Source organism: Anabas testudineus, chromosome 18 (assembly GCF_900324465.2).
Source record: "Anabas testudineus chromosome 18, fAnaTes1.2, whole genome shotgun sequence".
NCBI lineage: Eukaryota > Metazoa > Chordata > Actinopteri > Anabantiformes > Anabantidae > Anabas > Anabas testudineus.
The window spans coordinates 24,109,382-24,130,755 of NC_046627.1; the positions used below are offsets into that span (position 1 = coordinate 24,109,382).

General features: G+C 38.7%; 1 protein-coding gene across 1 annotated transcript in view; it reads right to left on the bottom strand.

The window, feature by feature from the left end:
• dysf (dysferlin, limb girdle muscular dystrophy 2B (autosomal recessive)) overlaps positions 1-21,374 on the bottom strand; it is a 102,572-nt gene that overhangs the window by 15,098 nt on the left and 66,100 nt on the right. Inside the window, exons 51-58 of the mRNA XM_026353423.1 lie at positions 17,990-18,049; positions 12,409-12,420; positions 10,892-10,990; positions 3,622-3,750; positions 2,892-3,047; positions 2,628-2,719; positions 1,702-1,872; positions 1,252-1,394 (exon numbers count right to left, since the gene is read on the bottom strand). Of these exons, the coding sequence (XP_026209208.1) occupies positions 1,252-1,394; positions 1,702-1,872; positions 2,628-2,719; positions 2,892-3,047; positions 3,622-3,750; positions 10,892-10,990; positions 12,409-12,420; positions 17,990-18,049 (862 nt within the window). The remainder of the gene's footprint in view (positions 1-1,251; positions 1,395-1,701; positions 1,873-2,627; positions 2,720-2,891; positions 3,048-3,621; positions 3,751-10,891; positions 10,991-12,408; positions 12,421-17,989; positions 18,050-21,374) is intronic.

Sequence of the window (21,374 nt, forward strand, 5' to 3'; positions counted from 1 at the left end):
TTTATGCACGTTTTTACTTGAGTATTGTTGAGGTACAGGTTCTTCAATTCCTTTCATCCACTTTCTGTCACTCTTCTGGACTCAGGTCGCAGTGACAGCAGATTCAGCAAAGTGATTTACATGTCCCTTTTCATCAGCAAGGTTTTCCAGCTCTGCCTGTGGGATCACTGGGTGCTCCCAGGTTAGATATATCAAATGACTCCAAGGTGTTCGGGTTCTGTTCCACTCCTAGTCATATATGCGCAGAAAACCCCCAGTGCAAGGCTGCTAAAGTGCGGTGCCTAAAACACTTCAACTGTCTCCTTTAGATGAGAAGGACCAGCTGCTCCCAGCTCCCTCCAGATGTCTCCATACCCTACACCCAAGAATGAGCCACCCAATGGAGGAATCTTATTTAAGGCCGCTTATGTTTGGGACCTTATTCTTTTTCTAATATTGTGGCCACAGGTGATGTCTGGAACATACTGTAGACTGACTAGTAAACTGAGTTTTACCTCGCTGCACAGCTCCTTCTTCATCTTAACGGCTTCACATATTGCTGCATATGTGCAATATTCTGCGCTGCTCTAATACTGTTATTGGATTACTTCTTTTGTTTTTAGAGAGAAAATCTTTCTAAACTAAATATGTCACTTTGTTTTGGAACTACTTATTCTCCTACCTTTTAGTTTTCAACAAATACAATGTGCCTAAAATAATAACACCAAACAAATTCTGATCTTTCATGACTTTAGTGAGAACAACCATTAAAACCCCACAGTGATAGTGGAAAAAGTATGTGAACCCTTGGAATAATTACCTCATTGGAATCAGGTGTTATCATAAGTTAGGAACATATGATTGGAGGTGTGGACTAGAGCTAAACTAGAACACTAACTTTGTGAGTTGACAAAATGTGCAGGACTGATCCACAGCTACAGGAAGCGCAAATTAATGCAGAAAACCATGGAATTCCAAATGATTCACATACTTTTTCTTGACACTGTAAAACAAACTGTAGTATGCCACTTAAGTGCACCTATGTATTCTTATGTCTACAAGGATTATACTGTATTCCAGGGGACTGGAATATGAAGGGGAATTTGAATTCACATCCAGAGAGATTTGAACCATGGTGGAGCTCTCCAGATGCTCAAAGCAAGCAAAAAATGTTCTAGTATTCATGTTGTTGTGTTCTTGTGCATACTGTCATACCTATGTTATCAGATATTGCATGTCTGTATTTGTGTGATTTATGCTCGCATCACTCACCAAGGTCTGCTTCAGTGTACCGGTCTCCTCTGAAGTGGACTACGTTGTTTTCGAAGACCGGTTTGCGTAGGTTTCGTCGCTCACACACTCTGAGCAACAGCTGTCTGGGAGTCAGCTGGTCTCGCCACTGGTTTATCCCAGATCTAAAGGGTGAGAGACAGAAATAGAGATAAGGACGGGGCAGAGAAAAAGTCATCTTCAGCAAAATGGTGTCAACCTGGTGAGCCTATAAATATAATTTTTAGTTAGTAGTTATAATTTGTAACGTTTACAAGCAGTGGATTTTCTTTATTTTGTCATATTTATGCCATTTGTCATAAAAAACTTACTATAAGAACATAATTAAGAACAACTTAGGCCAAAAAAAATCAATAAAAAAAATACAGATATTTAAAAAAAATACTAAATTATGTCTAATGTACAGCATATCTATTTTTTGTATCCACTCACACACAGTAGGACTGTGGCAGGCCACACATGGCTCCATGTTTGGACAGGAAGCGATTCTCCAGGTCGATCACCGTCTCTCCAATCTTCTCATCTTTGGTCAGCATATCGTGGTCGTACAACATCACTCGCAGGTCCTTCTCTACTGGCAGGGAACAAGTAAGCTCAAACACCCTGGGAAAGAAAAAGCAAAACAAAAAAAGTGTGAAAACAGATGTACTTTAGATTAAAGGTCTTAGATTGTCCACAGTGATGCCCAACACTTGCCATCTGGACATGTAACTATGTAAATCGTGAATTGTTTACCATGTGATGTGACATGTCTTGTGTAATATTCTGGGAAGCAATTCACTTCATGGGACATTTTGTGACAATGTGCTGTCTGAGCTCTGATGAACATTGTGCCTCTGCTCTACGCTCTGTCCTGATGCTGTGATTGGTGTGAGTGTAGCGACTCCTACTGGTGTGAGAACAAAAGAGGCTCAGAGGGAGCACTGACAGAGAAACCAATGAAGAGAATGAGAAAGCTCAGTGACCAGATAACATGATTTTAGTCGTACAACACACGTAGATAAGATTTACTTAGTACTGTCAATCAGAGTAAGGTGTTTGGGCTGAAAGGAACGAATCCACCCATCATTTAAAACATTAGTTAAACAAAGATGGGAAAACCCTGGTGTTTTGTCAACCTTAGACGCACACAGTAAGACCTGAAGAACTCAGCTCCAAGTAAAATGCATCCAGACTCAGGTCCTTGTGTCTATTCTTCATTTAATTTTGTAATAAGCTAATCATCAGACACAGGTACCTACAACTTTCAAAGCCAGGCAAATTTTACAATACAATGAAAAAGAATAGAAAGATGGGGCGAATTCAAACATGACCTTGTGCACTATGTTACATGAAGAGCTCAAACAGACATGACATACTTTCCAAAGACCGGGTCCAGTGTGCAGGGGATGTAGTTTTCATGGTCACTGATGGTCTTTTTTCCCAAGGTGATCTTCACATAGGGGTCACACTGAAAACACAAACCCCTTAATTTCATTATTCTATTCTTACTGGTGCTCTTTTCTTTTCTAAGCAGCTCTTGTAATAATTACCAGAGAGTAACTTAAACTGTTCAAAAATCTGTGTATAACATTGTTACTAGTGCATTTGTCCAATAATATCTTTTCACTTTAGCATCAAACCTTCCCGTTGGCGTCTTTGGGCTGCAGTCCCTGAGCCTGGATGATGTAGACTCGGACCAAACACTCCTCGATGCCATTGGGAGGAAGCATTCTGAACTGTCTGGGTGGAGCAGAGGCAGATGGGTCGTCTGGTAGGGGGTAGATCTTAAACATACCCTGTTTAAGGAAAGGGAGGAGGTTTTGTCGGGTCAAAGACAAGATGCTGTTAAAGTGGAGGACATTAAGAGGGAAATGAGCAGTGGTGCACGGAGCAGTGTTCATTAAAGCTGAATGGTTTGGGTTTGCAACGGCTTTGACAAACCCCGGCTGTGTCATATAAAACATACACAACAACGGTGGAAGAGGAGATTAATCATGACCTCTTTTGCTTTCCATAGTTATGTGCGTGACATACGGTGACGTGACAAGACATTTTTTCTCTTAAAAAATTTTGATATCAATTTGCTGTGTTTATGACATTTAATGATTCTGTCCAGTGGGGTGATAGAACATCACATCACAGGACGTTTTCTATCGCAAATCTTACTGCGTGATATCCTGTGTGACAAGAGGTTTTGGGACCGGACTTTACATGATGTGATATGACTATATGTGATAAACAGGGTAGCACTTGTTCTGATAAAGCAGTTAGGAGCAGAAAAACAACAGACTGGAAAATACAGAAATGTTAAGACAGAACAGAAAACAAATGCAAAGTAATGTTATCAAGTAGAAAACATTAAACCTTTACCTTGAACTCTCCCACCACTGAGGGATCTTCTCCTTCATCCTGAGTCTTTCCTCTGTACAGTTTGAATGTTTGGCAGAAATCTGACAGACCTTCAAAGCCATCAACCTTCTCTAACTCCTGGCCATACACCTGAGGAGGAGAAGGAAGAAATTAATCTCATTCAACTTTTTATTTTTTTAATAGTGTAGTTTATTTGGCACCCAACTATTAATGAAGGGAACATTGAGAGAAGAACACAAAGACGAAAAAAACAAGCTGAACACAAAAACAAAAAAAATGGTAAGGAAAGATGAGAAAGATGGATGATGCAAAGAGAGGGAGGAATGATGGATGAGAAAAGAAAATGATGAAGAGAGAAGTAAAGAAATGAAAGAAAAGAAAGAAAGATTGAAGGTAGATTAGGGAGGAACTGAAGTAGAAACATGATAAACTACAGCTCAAAAGTTTGGGATCACTTTCTGCAAATTTCTTTGTTTTCCAAAGAAAAACACATTTTCATGCAATTCACAAACAATTTGATCCATTTCACAAACAATTGAAATTAATCAGATGGTTTTTAAAGAATTATTTACATTTTTGCTTAGAGGCCTACCATTAACAATTGTCAGTTGTAGTAATGGAGCAAACAAAGGAGCATAGCGTTCTTTAGGTGAGTTTAGTAATAGCCAATAGCCAGAAAGAAAGAACTTGTATTTGATACCCGCCAGTCTATTGTTGTCCTTAGAAAGGAAGGCTACTTAATGCTAGAAATTGCGTGGAAACTTACAGACATTGGACACTGGAAGATTAGAAGAAATGTGTTGTTTTCAGATGAATCCAAGTTTGACGTCATCAGATCAAACGGAAGCGCACTTTTCAGACGCAGAACAAATTAAAAGATGCTAGAACACTGCTTTTTACCTCCAGTCAAGCATGATGGAGGCAGCATGATGGTCTGGCTGCTTTGTAGGTGGAAAAATAGGAGATTTGCACAGAGTGGAAGGGACCTTGAGAAAGGAAAGCTTTCAAAATTGACAGCTCGAATACCTAAGGTCTGCCAGGCTGTAATTGCTGCAAAAGGTGTTTTATTTTTTTCATGACGGAAAACTTTAAAGAACACATTCATCATTTCCATCAAAATCATTATTTCTAACTGACAATGTCAGCATGTCCTGTTCTTTTCCTATTCAGACTAATTTCATGTGTGTTTCATTGGAAAATATCGAAGTGATCCCAAACCTTAGAGCGGTAGTGTTTATCTGTGAACACTGGTCATTGTTTTTGGAAAAAAAATCATTTTTACAACATGATGTTAATAAAAGTTTGAATTTGAAATGAAAAAACACACTTAACACACTACTCAACACTAAATTACACTGACACTCACCCTGGAAAGGCACAAGTCAGTGTGTTTGTGTGTTTGCATTATATCTGTATCTGGGCAGATACATCCATGTGTCAAAAGCACAAAAAGATTCATTTGTTTTCATTAGTGATGTTTGTTTACATTAGCCGCACACACACACACACACACACACGCTGGCCAGGATATGCAGCCACAGAGGGATACACTTCATACACATACACACACACACACACACACACACACACACACACACACACACACACACACACACACACACACACACACACACACACACACACACACACACACACACACACACACACACACACACACATTTCCTCATTCTTTTCCTGTCATTGAAAAAAACTCACTAAAAGGGCAAACTCTTAAAGAGTGAGCTGGAAACAGTTGCTCACTGCATCAGTGCAGCATTAACTAGTGTGCTATCAAGGGGAGACAGCAGAGGGTGAATACAGAGACAGAAAAAGAGAAGAAGGACAAGAAAAACCTATGCAAAATAATCTAGTACCTGCAGGTCGCTGTTAGACACAAATCCACCCAAGATAGAGTTATGCTCAAAGACAGGGATACATCTAAAGACTAGCAGAGACCTAAAACTACTGTTGTAGCTGAGTCTTTCACAGTCTGGAAGGGCACCTTACGTATCACTGAGGTTGAGTGTGCGCAACACACTCAGCGACTGCTCGGTAACAACTCACAGCAAACAAACCCGCAAATCCCGTGAGAACAGAAATTCTTGTGTGTTTTTGTGCCAAAACAAACATGGACAGCAATCAGCAGCTTGCACTGTTTGTGTGCAATGTAATTTGTGGAGAAAAAAAAAGGTCTAAGAGAAATCCTACATGGAGAGGTATGGTCATTGTGGATCATAGAGCCTACCAAGAAGAAGTCCACACACACCACAGAGGGAGAAAAGTGTCAGTACCAACTGATCCAGACTGGAACAGAACTGGCGGGACCATGTTAATCTGATCAGTTATCATGACCAAATCAAATTCATAATGCTGTAGTCATTATGTGTGTGAATGAATTGATCCTCATACCAATTTTTGTCAGGGTATTGGAAGTGTGATACAGCATATTCCTCTGTGCAACAGAGCTCCATTGTTGTCCAAAAACCATTAAAAACACATCAAGTTTTTGGCTCAGGCTTTGAAAGAGCAAGGTTAGCTCTTTGCCTTCAGTCGTGACCAGAGGTTTTTTCAACTGTGATCTCCATGCTTAACAATTAAAGCGACAACTTAGGCTGTGACACGGCTCATGGAGACATACTTTAAAGTAATTGTAACAGCCGCAAGTCACTAAAACCTAAACACACAGATGTCATAGTTATATAGTTCTAGATTTGTTTTGACGTGCACCTTCTGATATCATTATCTCCGACATCCGACAACGTCTAAGAGTCCTCACATCAAGTATTTGACTGCACATTCCAAGTACAATGCTAAAAGTTAATTGTTAATTCATCATATTTTTATTGATGCCAAGTTGAGAAAATGTAAACAAATCAAGGCTACATGGGGCCCATGTTGTAACAGTTAACAGTTTGTGGTTTGTGTAAGAGATGTACACACTAGCTTTACTGGCCTTGAAAGTAGTATATTATAATAAGTTGAAAGGGGGTGGAGAAAGGTTATGAAAGCAATAACAAGCTTTCCGTCAACTGTAACCTTTTTGTTATTAAGAAACAAAAGAGCAATGCGGGAGACAAGAAGAACGAGGGAAGAGAAAAATGACAGGAATGACGGGTACAAGATTTCGGTGGAGAGGGGTGAAAGAGTTTGAAAAGAGGGCGCAGACAGGGGGAGGAACCGGAGAAAGATAGAGTGATGGGCAAGATGATGTAAACAAAAGAAAGGTTTGAAAACAGCAGATCGTGTCAAAATGAAAACGGCAAACCCAGTACCAGGGGAGAGGGGAGACGAAAAGACAAGACAAGGCAGATGGTCAAGAGAAAGCACTGCTGAGTGGAGGATGGATATACAGTATGATACATGCAAATATTAGATACTAGAAAAATGTTTAAAAAAATTGACCTAATATGCTACTTCTTTAAGTAAAACATGTTGTCACTATAGAACAGAGCTTGGCTGTGTCCTATAGTAAGAAAATCCAGCTACCAGCACTTCTGACGCTACTATATTTTGTTTGTTGAATTCATGCAGAATTTCTGGTTGTGAAATTGCTGTGTTTTTTTTCCGTTCTGTTTGAGCATCCTGATGATATCATGTGAGATATTTTTTATATATATATATATATATATAGTAAAGATTGTAATATGAATGTATGTATATACATTTTGATTTGACACAAATTTTGGGCTATCTGCTTGACAACAACAGCGTTATCTATGCGTCAATCCGATCACACAATCAGTTATGAGACATCATTTCTACTTTGGCTTCAACAGAAGCTCAATAAATGTCCTTCAAATCGGAATTAACTCCTTCAAAAGCTTCCAGTTAATCCAAAATGCTGCAGCCAGAGTTCTGACTGGAATTAAAAGAAAGATTATATTTATCCTGCGTTAGTATCTCTCTATTGGCTCCCTGTAAAATCCACACTAGAATTTAAAATTCTTCTCCTCACATAAAAAACACTGAATGATCAAGCTCCATCTTCTCCTAAAGACCTATAGTTTCATATTTTCACAGCAGAACTCTCCGTTCTCAGAGTGCAGGTCTACTTGTGGTTCTCAGAGTTTCCAGATGTAGAATGGGAGGCAGAGCCTTTAGCTATTAGGCTCCTCTCCTGTGGAACCAGCTCCATTACCATCGACTTGTTGGGTTCTTCTCTATAATTCCACAATGTCTTCACTTTACAATAGAAAGTGCCATGAGAAGATTTTTGTTGTGACTGTGCACTATATAATTAAATTTAACTAAAATATCTTTGTCTCTTATAGCTCTCGTCTATGTTTATTCTAAAATACTGTTTGTATAAAAAGGTGAAGCTGAGGTTAGGGAGTAAAGATGAAAAAGCCTTGGAGAAAGCTGTGATAATGCAAATCTGGAAGTGTGGAAACACTGGCTCACTAGTGTACAACTAATCCCAATGTTCCCACGCCCAACCCAGTACCAGGGGAGAAATTGGGAAGACGCTGAAAGTAGGGAGGAGACAGATGAAATGAAAACAGAAGAAGAGAGGAGAACCAAGTCATAACAAGGATAAGGACAGAAACATCTTTGTGACAAACAAAACTAGCCAAATCTACTGTTGTAGAAGAAATGATGAAGAGGATGGAGATGTAGAGTCAAAGCAGATAAACTGATGATAAGTGAGGATGGGTTGAGAGTGTTGAAGGAGAGAGGATCAAGAGCATCTGACCTAGCTGAACATGTTTTAAAAGGGAAAAGCCAGAAATGTGAAAGTGAAACCTAGCATATGGAAGCAAGTAAAGAGTAAAGCAAAAATAAAATTGGGTTTCAGTTAATGCAATTTACCTTCTGGTACCCATATTGGAGGGTGACCTACTGTATATCAAGTCTTTGTGAATGTGCAACTTAATTCAATAAAGAAAGTAGGATTCCCACCTGTTTATATTTTTTTGCTATTTATATTTACCTGTATACATCTAATATTAATTAGTATATTGATCATTTGTTTACACTTTCAAAATGATCTTACAAACCACTGACACGCCCTAAATAACTTATTTATACAGTATATAATTTAACACTTAATTTAAAAATGATAAATTAATCAATTAATGACTTGATTATAAATAAAGAAACTACAATGGCATTTCTAAACTAGTTGCTAATGCCTTGTAATGTAGAAGCATTGTTTTACAGAAGATTAATTCCATATTTACTCATGCTTAACTAATGCTTAATAGTGTGCAGTTATTTATTTATTTATTAAAGTTATTTATTGAAGCTGTCTGTGAACTGCCGCTTGCAAGCACAGAGCTTCTACAGCAGTGGAGGCAGCAGCAGAGCTGAGACTGAAGAGAAAGGTGAATGGATTAAGAGCAGGAGTTAACCTCGGGTCGAAGCAAAGCTGGAAACTGTGTCTCATCTCACAGTGGCAGCATGGGGTGAGTGGAAGGTAAAGGAGGTTGGAAAGGTTGGAAACTGTGACAGCAACAGATATGAGCAAATGATTTGTCAAAAGAAAGAAAGGAACAGTAGAGAAGAGAGGGAGGGGATAAATAAAAACGAGTAGGTGGAGTGGGGGAATTAGGAGAGGGTGAAAGTAAGGCTATGCAACAACAGAGCCAATGGCTCGCTGGTCATTTCACTAGTTTCCATCCAACTGTCAAGTAAAGTTTGAGCACGATTTTGAAATGTCACAAAAACCCTAAGGCGACTTCCATCGGCCAGTGTGAAACCATTTAATAAGCTTCCTGAATGTAAAAAAATACACCCACTAGAAAAATGGAAAGACTCTCTCAAGGGTCAATGATGAGGGGGCAAATTGTTATTGTTCTCTATTGTCCCAATTAGTTTTTGCCAAAATTTTATTTTTCATCAATATTTATATGTAATGCTTTTAAATTGATTTGATAATTCAATCATCTTTCACAGGCATTTTTGTAAAAACAGCAGCATTTGAAACGAGTAACATACTTGTTCATCCTTTGTATTACATGGATACATGTAGAAAACTAGTGTTACAGCTGCAGAATGAAGCAAAAGTTCTAAAAAGAGGAGAAAGGACAAAATATAGAATAGAAATGACACAATCAAAACTGCTGCCCTGATGTGAAATAGCTTTCAAGGGAAAGGTTAGAGATCTACAGTAACTGAACTAAACTGACTAATAATAAAAAGGCCACATTCTGACATGATTAGTCATTTGTTTGGGCATCAGACAAGAAGACTGACGTGTGCTTTGAGTCCCGGTGGAAGAAAAGGTCGGTGTTCGGGCCGAGAGAATTGGGATAAGGGTTGAGTAGAGCGTGGGCGATGGCAGGCGAGCTCCTGGGACGGCGGCTAAACGGAGTCTGGAAGAGCGAGACCAAAATACAGACGACGGCTGACGTGATTGCTTGTTTCGGACTCGCCAAGGCTGGAGCTCGGCATTTTTTTTCCCTAAATTTGTCCCACTGCGGCATTCCTGAACCATATTCATCCCGAATGAGTCACTGCCGTTGTTCGGAAAAGGGACGGAATGTCACGGCACTGGGCTGCACGAATGGGGCATGAGAAGAGAGAGGGAAAAGGGGAAGAATAGTGAGATGAAATGATGGACGGAACTGACAGAAGGGCAAAAAATTGGATTTAAATTGTGAGGTTTGGGGCAACGAGGAAAACATTTTAATAAAATGGAACAAAGTGCTGCAGTGTCTCCAACATCTTCATGTTTTCCTCACTCAATTTGTATCTTTAACTGGTCTCACCAATAGAAACACATACACAGTTTTGCCCTTTTACTACTAATTATTCAGTTTTAATAAATAATTAAAATAGTTTTAAATGTCAAAAATAACAGTACCCTTGGTGGAGTAAAAGACATGAGTAAAAATTTCCATGTAGATGCTGTGCACCCATACCAGAGAACATCAAAGCAAATGTGGATCAGACTGAACTGAACTTGAATTGTCCCTGGACTGAAGGAGGCAGAAGAAGAATTTACAGAGATTACAGCTACAGTGTTGTGATTTCATAGGTTGAACTTCGCAAAGCAAGGGAGTCTGGTCAATTCAAGATCAGAAGTAAATGCACCATATTTGATGCTTTACCTGATAACGGACTGAAAACACTCATTATCATCACTCATTATTAAAATGCCATTTTTAGAAAGATAAAACATTTGATCAGTTTCATTGCATACACATGCATTAAACACTACTACTGACTAAAAATGAATGTCAAACAGAACAACTTTAATGAAGTTTGTATTTCTGTTCTGCCCAGTTACTGACACACACACACACACAGAGAATAAACACACTCTTACCTTCAGAGTGTCGAGGCCTTTCTCCAGGTATGTCCCACACTTGTTTTTCTCTCCAGTCGAAGCGTAGAACTTACTCCACCAGTCCATGAACTCTTCTCCCTGTCAAGCACATATTCAGAGGTTGGAACACTGGCAACTAAATTATGTTACATATTGTATGTAACATTTAGATTTGCTACTTTTTTACCTGTTTTAATGATTTATTGTTTTCTAGACTGAATTGTCAAGTCATACTGGCAAAAAAAAAACTAACAGGTTAATCTCCAAAAACTGCTGTGGGCACTGAAAGAAGTTCTATGCCATTAATTGTGCTTATCAGCCGAACTTAATTAATGAACTCTGACTCTTAAAAACACATAACAAGCCCTTTAGTGAGTGGTGTTTGCCTTTGTAGAGGAGCTCGGCGCCAAGCTCAAAAATATCCCGCTTTTCATGATTTTTCCAATGATCGCATTGCAACTTGGCGTTGGCCAACTCACGTCAACAGAAGAAAAAAATGCCTCTGGTGCCTCTGTGGCATTAAGGTCATGGTATATGGGCGTTCTGAGGCAATGGAAACAGGCAACATTGGGATAGGAACAGGAATAAAGTGGACAAAACCAACATGGACATCACAAGAAACATAGTACGGTAAAGACAAAATGTATGTTTATGTATGTATGACTGAAAGTAATCCTTTACTGGTTTGCTCAGAGTCCTTTTTCATCATGTCTCTGTTACACGTAAATATTTTGTGGACGCATAAATATTTGTCATGGATGGTTAAAGCCTGGAATGAATTTACTTAGCATTTAAATTTAGAATTTCTTTCTGTGCAAGTTGTCCGATTCTTGCACTTATTCTCTCTCAAAGGCACAATATGTGTGGTCAGCATCACTGACTGAAAGCTCTACAGGGATGACAAATCCCATGAAGTGAACTTTGTCTTGTTTGGGGACCATGAACTTGACATTTAAACTCCTTTAGGTTGAGTCACGTACTTTATGTGACTCAAGGATTGAGTTGCAGAAGTCAGTGTTCCCCCACAACTTTTCAGCTTAGCTGTTTCTAGTTGGTTGTGTACATTTTCAGAAAGAACCCAGGATTTGAATCTCTCTCTTTAGCTTTTTTTTCTGTTGCTTTTCAGCACAAAGGTCAAGTAATACAATGAATGCCTTCTAGTAGAGACTGCCTATGAACTTTTTCACCCTGTCTTCAAACATGGCTGTTCAAAAAAATCTGGTTTTAACAATCTCTGATTCAACTGAGCAACATGTTGTACAATTTATTTCAGTTTGGGCATAAGCTGACTCAGAATAAGTGAGCCGAATTTTTTTTTTTTTTGAAGAATCACCCATTATATATTAAATGCATGAATTCATAAAATCAACATTGGAAGAAACCTTAATAAGTCATATTGACCTTTACACACGTCATGTACATTTAAATAAATAAATAAATAAATAATCACTTCTTTGAATATCTTAAGTTGAACTTACATGTCTTGTATGATTTAACAAATCTTCTCCCAAACTTACCCACTGTATCATCTAGTGTTCGCATTAAGAGAAGAAGACAGATCAGGGAGAAAATAGATGTCATCATATACTGTTCACTCAATAAATGCAGATACATAAATGCTGACATAATGTAACCACACGCTAAAATAACAGGATTAAACAAATTTGAGTAGCTTTTCAACACATTTCTTGATTCTCATAACACATTACGGGTTTCAGTCCAAAATGAAACTCATGCCATGTGAAAAAAAAAACATTTAAAACATAAAAAATCTTTCTGTTACAAAATGACTGCTGGCATTAAAGTAAAGGCTGTTAAAGTCTTACTATTACAGCCATGACTCATCCTGAGACTGGAGCTTACAGTGTCATTTTGGAGAATAAAATATCTTTGTATTTCAAATTTGAAAGTTGACTGATGGCTTTTTGTGGTCTGGATGCAAGTCACATTGATTTACGTTATATGAATTTTGGGGGATACACAGTACAGCGTGTTCAAGTAGAACCCCGCTAAGCGCTTTTATTTTCTACAGTATAAAGCAGTGCCATCCATCAAATTTACTAAAAGTCTGTTCACATTGTCAACAACAAGGAATTTTAAACCTGTTTTTAAGTATTGGTCAAAGGAGCAGAAATCTGTCAATGTTCGTGTGTGTGTGTTAACAGCAGTTTGTTTGCCCTGGTACAAAAAGGAAAGGATGACTACAAAGATTGGGAATACCAAGGGGACAGATCAAACTACCAGCCTACCCCTTAATACACACATACCAATTTGACCCATCCCCACCCTGCAACCTTCAAGCCTCTGAGGAACACTGAAGCTTAAAACACACTTATGACGCATTCATCGCTTTTTCTTTTGTGTGTGTACAGACACAAATGTAGAACAAAAGTGCTCTTATGGCACTGGGCTGGTGTGGAATCCCCTTTCTCCTACTTCCCACAGACTTAGTGACACACAGACGTTTAAACACACACACCAAAAGGGGGAAACTACGGAATTCCTCATTTATCCAAAGTGGCAGCATGGCATGGAAAAGGGCAGCACGTGGCGTTTAACTAGGACATGACACATACACGCATGGCGCTTAGTGTCTGAGGCGCAAAGTGTCTGGTGTGTGTTAATGTGCCCTCTGTGTGCAGCTGCTGCCAAGCATTGACGACAGGGGCGCCAGAAACTGTGTGTGTGCCCACCAGTGTGTGTCGGGGTGTGTTCACTCAAGTCCACGACTTCTAATTCAGACTGATTAAGGCTGGCGGTGGAGCATTCCAGACTGCAACGTGTATTAAGTGAACACCCTAGAGACTGAACACACACACACACACGCACAGCATGCAGTGGTCTCTTTAGGGTGTCGGTGCGGTTTGCAGTCTATCATTACGCCCTGCAGGGAAAGCCAGGCTAACCAAACCAGACTGGCACTGCCAAGATCTCTTTGCAGAAAGACTGGATTTGTAAGAGTACTAAGCCGCTTCATAAAAACTTTTTTGTAGGGAAATCTCTTTCACAGCAGGGTCAGAGGTCACAGGAAGAGACTGAGGGGATGCATTAAAATTAGATGGTCCAGACTCACAACTGATGTATTGTTGAAGACCTTGTTGGTGATTCATAAAATCAATGTAAACCCAATAGGTTGCTCTCAGTCAACAAAGTCTTATTACACAGATTAGTTCCAGAGTACTGGTACTAGTATGGGTTATAACACTTAACTGCTACACAGTGTACAAATTTCACATTAGTTGTGGGTGGATGAAAAATTAAAGACCATGGACCACCACAAGCTTCTAAAACAGCTTCAATGCATAGTTCGGACAACAAGCTGTAGACTTGGATTTAGAGTTTTGAACTGGTAAAAATGACTTTCTTAACCATAATAGAGGAGATCTACAGCTCTTGTCTAGGACATGACTCGGTTAGAAATGTGGACTTCGCAGAATCCACCACCTCAATTAAACACAGCTTCTCCGTCTTTGGGAGGCTGAATGGTTCTGAAATGAGAATTTCCTGAACCACCAGGTGATTCTGCCCAAAATCTACACAGATTTTCTTTGACCCTATTCTGTTAACGCCAACATAAATTGGTCAGTGAAATTAATGTGGAAAGACTTGGATCAACGTTTCAGCAGGGCTCTTTGAGTCGGTCATTCCCTCCACTGTGGTTTCAAGGCAGAGCAGCAAACCTCAAGTAAAAATCTGTGGCATTTTCACATAAATAAATGTCTTCTTTGGTATTGCTAATTGACATTATGCAGTAGTGACTCAATCTATATCCACTTCCTGAAAGCTTTTCCATTACCACCAAACCCTCTTCTTTTAAAATTCAGTGCAGGAAATGATGCATAACAGATTTCTGGCTATTTTGGAATAAGCTGTTGTATAATTAGTAGTAAGAGCGTTGAGGAATTACCACATTTAAGTTCTACTGAGCAGTTTCAAGTTTTTAGGCTGGTCAGAAATTATCCCCTAATGAAGATTCCCCAAAACTGCTTACTGTCACTGGAAGGGTTTTTTCCTTTATAAGTAAGTAATTCACAATTTGCAGGTTAAACGTTTGACTACAACATTATGGTATCTAAACTACGTTTTAGCCATTGTTTCAAAAACATCAAGGAGACATTTCAAATGCTAAACTGGTCCTAACTGCGTACTATTCTAATCATCAGTGCCAAAAATGTCCTTACTAACACATTCTGATATCAGAACTGAAAATCTGACAAAGGCACCTATTTCACTCAGCAGTTGTGCATTGATGAGAAATAATCCAGGATTACTCCCTTAGGCTCTTTTATACAGAACTTTGCCAAAAATTATTTAACCAATTATAAGACTATAAACTTATTTTGCAAGGGAGACCTGACCAAGACAGGCACACCTTCGAGGATACATTTGAAAATATCCACATTTGACTCTCACCACCAAATCCTTCAACCAGCCTATGAGTTTGGCTGTTGATTATGGTAAAAACTTAACTTTAGATGTAATCGGATGACACACTGTCCAAAAAATCTTAGTTCAAGCCAACTCAAACCCTAAACTTGCATACAATTATATTTCCTTTAAGATCTCTTTTCTGGTCTCCTTTGAATTGAGTTGGATGACAATGTTTGTTCACTACGACCTACAGTACACCTTTTATATTATAGTCATTCAAAAATATGCAGCATCTTTAAAGGCATGTCAATCAAAGATAGCTCATAGTTAAGCTAAACATCTAAAATTCTGTTGACCTGCAAATCACCAAATCATTATTTCATAGACTGACATGAAAAAATAACCAACCACAGACATCTGGCAAGCAAGGCAAACTGAACTTATAAAGCCCATGTCATGCTGAAGTGCATGGACATTTTTGGATGACATTCTGGGCAGAGCATGTGCAGCATTCAGATTCTGGAGGTGAACAGCAGCTTACATCAGTCTGTGGCTGAAATTAGCAGAACAAGAAAAACATTAATGATTTAGTAAGCTATCGTTTTGTTTCTGGTCACAGTGCCATTATAGGACCATATATATGTGTTTCATAAACCCCCCAAAAATGCCACAAAGTCACCTGGCGTGAAGCCATTTCAGTTAGTTTCTCTGGTCTGAAAGCAGCCAGGAAGGATTTATGGGACTGGAGGCAAAATACAACATTTTCAAAGTGGGATTTTAACCAAACTGGATTGTTTTTTGGCAATGAACTGGTATAGTTCTGATGAAAATTAATGGTAGGATAGATAGAGGCACAGAACAACCACAAATATTGTCACAGATAAAAAACATAGACACAAAAACCCTATTATTCTGGAAGTGACCGGCAAGCTTTTGCAACTACCTTATACAAGTAAAAAGAAAACAGGAATGTTGCACTGATCCATAATAAATACTATCATCAAGCCTGTATGTTGAAAATGAAACGTGACGCACAATGTTCAAATTCCATCTGAGCAGCTCTAGATCTAGAATATCTTGAAGGGGGGTCGGTGCCTCTGAGGTTTGAGGAGCCATGACGCTACTGACAGCCGATTTTCTTAAACTCTTCCAACACTGAAACTAAATCTGACTGATCGGCCTTGGAAGCTGCTCTACAGAGCACACGCTCTGCTGCAGTAATCTGGTAATCATCAGACATACGCCCATGACCCATTTTTTGGTTGCAACCCAGAGATTTAGAATCCAGGATTTACAACACATGAGAGACCAAGCTTTCTTTTTCTGGTGCCATGAGATATTAGTCTTTCCCTCTTTTTCATTATTGTAGTCAAGTTTTTTCTGATTCTTTTCCTTCACTCTGCTTCTTAACCCTCTTTTAGTTATCAATCCCTCCCTCAGCCTTTCGTAACTGTCTCCTTACACAAAGTTGTGGTATAGGGGATCTATAGCAAGTCTGTTGACTTTGGCCCCAGCCAGAGAGAAAGCTGAGCTTTTAATTTGACTTGTTTCAATATCTGACCCTTAATAAAACAAATATCCTTGTTTGGAGAGAAAGAAATCACCCCCAATTACTGTCGAGTGAAGAGGGAGAAATGACTACTTGATGTGTGTATTTGTGTGCACAGTCTGTACCAGGTCAAGCAAAGTCTTTAAAATGACTCTGCTTAGATAAATAAAATGGAAGCATGTAACAAGGAGCATGGCCTCCTGTTCAAATCTGGGATCACTTTTCCTCTGTAACTCGGGGCTCTCTGTGTTTCGCTCAGTAAAACCCTCATTTCTTCAGCACACTGAATTTTCCTGAGCCAAAACCAAAAAAAGAAAAATGTAAAAAGTTTGTTGATTCACCCCAGCATGATTTTTTTCTACATCATTATCTTATTCCTCTCATTTCTCTGTAGGCAGCATTATCAATCAGTGTCAAAGCTTCATTAATAAATGACTTTCACTCTAAAATTAGATCTCTGTTACTGTCTATTGTTAGGCAAGTACAACAGTGTGGCCTTTCCTTTAAACTAAAAGAATTAACCTTCAGCTCGTTATAAACATTTTCCTGGCCATTTTTGAATACATGCAATACACTTTAGTTTTATATTTTTCTACATTTCAATGCAGTCTCCGCACATAGTTTAAAATTGTTTAGTTGTAGGCTAAGCTAACCTGCTGCTGGTGGTATCTTCATACTATCACCTCCACTGACTTATAAACATCAAAGTGGCTCTTTTGATTTCATTTTCACTTGTTCTAGGCATGGTTTAAATACCTTATGTTTGACACACAGAATGTTGCTGCAATCTGCCAGTGTCATAGGGTGACAAATAACATACCATATGGCCATTCACGGTAAATTTGATCCAGTCCGAAATACACAAGATCCATCCTAGAGGATGATTTAGACATCAATTGTTTATCTGGGATTTTTTTTTTTTTAAGTATTTGTGTTTTAAAAAGCTGCCAATGTGAACAGATCTAACAGTTATTACATTTTACATTTCTCTAACATCATTAGAATATGATAATGAGATAGGAGGCAGGAGGGAATGACAAAGAGGAAAAGAATGTTCTATCTCTATGTAAATAAAAGTATTAACACAGGCAAATAAATATGTTTAACATGTATTGGTTAACATCAGTTGTTTGAATGTGAAATAATGAAATGAGTTAAAAGATGATTTTGTTACCTACATGAAGACTGGAACTAGAGGCAGAAAGGTTAATGATAGCTGAACTGGCTCCATCTGCAAGCTATGAGACACATGCACACACATATATCATGTTATACATTCAAACTACACTTTAACAACATTAGACATTACATATACTAACATTGTCAAATGTATTAATAGCTCAAACACACTGAAACACATTCATCACCATTATATGTTTTAACAAACAGCTTCATTTAATTCTTCCTCCTGGGTTGGGTTAAACTTTGTTTGGGCTGTTTGCTATAAATCTTTCTGTAAATAGTGATTACACAGAACTAATTCACATACAATGAGGGAAATTAGCTAATATTTCTACATCTACAAAGATTTTATAACACAATGTTAATCTATGGCTTGTGATCTTTATTGGTTGAGTTAAATAAGCTACATAAAACTCAACTCCCATCATTTCCAAAGCACACCAATTACAATGTTATGTATTGTAAGTTTAATATGTTAAAAAAATCTAACCAAAAACATGCCACTGCGGACTACAAAATGCATTTGAAACCACAATCGCGTGGAAAGTTTGAAAGGATAGTACTGGCTGCATTTCTATTATTTATATTTTTTTATCAATATGGACTAATACGCACCAATCCTCATAAGTCAGAACAACAACAAGGAAGTCCAGTTGCCATGACTGAACTTCCAGATCATGTTAGAGTTTTCTACATCAAAACAATCAGAAAGCAAAGCTGAGGTGGTCGACAAAAACTTACTTACTTACTCATTAAAATTACAGTTCCTAGATGAAAAGGATTATGGGTTGGGAATTTTGTGAAAGTTTTGGGTCAACAAGCGTGGAAAACTCTGTTGTCACCGCAAATTCATCCAATTGTTGCCTTGTCGTTATTGTACCCACGCAGAGCTGTTTTGATGTCAAAGCACTTTAATTGGATGGGGGGTTCTAACGTCAGGGCGTGTGCACTTATTTCACCACCGTTCATCATACACAGATACACAGTACTCAACATTAGCTCATACTCTACATTTTTGATCCTCCCATGTCAACACATTGCCACCCCCTTTAAACACAATGAGACAATTGAGTTTGGTGCAAGAGGATGGAAAACACAGTGTGTGTGTGTGTGTGTGTGTGTGTGTGTGTGTGTGTGTGTGTGTGTGTGTGTGTGTGTGTGTGTGTGGGTCTCTGTCCTAAGTATGAGGTAACAACATACAATGTATGTTTGTGGCTATATGATGATGTATGTGAAATGACATAGGAGCAAGCGACAGAAGCATTTTACCTATTAACTTTCATTTAAAAGTCAATGTTTTCAGTTTAAAACACTGCAGTACGACCTTTTTAGAGGACCAATGTGTGTGCATGTATATACTTGTGCGTCTGTGACAGGGGATCCTGTGGCGCCTGTGGGTTACGGAATAACAAACTGAGACACACAAAGAAATTAAATTTGAAAAAAAAAAAAAAAAAAAGACCAGAGAGGGCTTAAATTTGTTGGAAAGATCAGAGAGAGGATGAGTGGTTGACGAACCACAACAATGATGAGCAAGATGGAGAAAAAGAAGATTACATGAGGATGCCCTTTAATGAGCTTCCACATTAAAACAACTGTCAGCTTGATAGATAGATAAGAAAAGAAGAAATGAGAAAATGAACTAAAGGCAAAAAGAGAATTATAGCTCAAAGAACATGAGGAAAAAAGGACATATAATAATAGAGGTGGAGAAGGAGTTTTGAGGGAGAGATCAATGAAAAAGAAGAGAAAGAAATAACACAAAACGGTAAAGAAATGTGGTCAGAAACAGAGATTAAAAGTAAAAGGGATAGAGAATTGATGACATCATGGAAAGATGGGACAAGGAAAAGTAGAATGCAAATGAAAAGAATGCGAGAAAGGGTCAAAGCAAAAGGGAGGGGACGGAAGCAGGATTTTAGTAGAATGGACCAAGGAAGGTGTGAAAAGAGGTAAGAGAGAGAGAAAGATGGAAGGAAATTAACTATAGGAACGGAAGAATGGAAAAGGGAACAAAGGAAGTAGTGTATGAGGGATGAAGAGAGCTGGACAGGATAGAGGAAAGGGAGAAAGAAGTTTGGTTTGGAGCAAAGGAGCTGTGCAAGGATGAAAGAGCAGAAGTAAAACAAGGTAAGCAAAAGGAAGAAGTGAAAAGAAATGAAGGGAAGTAAAAAGGAAGAGGCAAAGTTGTGTGAAAGAATGGCATGAGGTAACAATGGAGTGAACAAATGATGAAAACACAAGCAAAAGAAAAGAAATGTGTTAGAGGTGCACAGAGGAAAGCTAAGGAAGGAAGTGAAAGATATAGTGAGAGAGGTAAGAAGAAAGAGACAGAGGAATAGGCAAAGGGTGACAGAGTGAAAAGGATGGAGAAGGTTGTACTGGAGAGTGATTGTAAGAGTTGAAAGAAGGTGGCAAGAAGATGAGGAAGGAGATGGCAGCAGAGTTTCAGAGCAGACCATTGGCCATAATGAGACAGAGGACAACTAACAAGGAACAGTCTGCCTGTATTGTTTTTTTCCCCCACACACACCAAAATGTCATTAGCAGAGAGATGGAGTCAGATTTTCCTCTTAAGCAATTACTAGGAGAAAGACAATAAAGAGAGAAAGACAGGAAAGTGGTGGGAAAAGAAGAGACTGGACAAGGAAAAGGAGAGGAAGATGAATCAGGTTAGTATGAGAGACTTAATAGGAAGAGGCTGGGGAGAAATGAGGAAGACGATTACAAAGCAAGAAAGAGAACAGAAGAAGCAGAAGGACAGAGGAGAAAGATGAGAATGTGAGTCAGGTGAAAGGAGTAGTAGCAGCAGAGGTTGGACAAGATTGAAGTAGACAGAGGACAGAGAAACAAAAAGACAGAAACAGGAAGTTAAAGGTAATACAGCGAGACAAGTGTTTGAGAAGGTAAGGAAGGAAGAGCTGACGGGGGCAGAGGAGGGGGAAAGAAAATGAGGAGCAAGGAAAAGCGGAGGAATAGGTAGAGAAGACGAACAGAACAGAGACGGCAAAAAGGAAAGAATGGGAGGTATTAAAAAGAGAAATGGTAAGGGAAACTGAGAATGGAGATGAGGATAAGAGGAAAAGCGATGATCAAAATGTGCAAGTAAAATGAAGACGAAGAAGAAAAGGGGTAGAATGACAACTGATGATAGCAGTGGGGAAAAAGTGAAGAGAAGAAAAGACGAATCCGCAGCAATCATTTTATTCATGCAAACGAAGGTGACAGGAATCACGAGCTTGGAATCCTTCGCCAAAACATCAGAGGTTCTCACAACTTCACTGTCTTTGAATGTTACTTCAGTATCCTTAAACAGGCCAATCAGTGGTTTTCCATGTTGTTACCCATTAACCTCAAATCCTGTGCACTTCAGCATCAGTG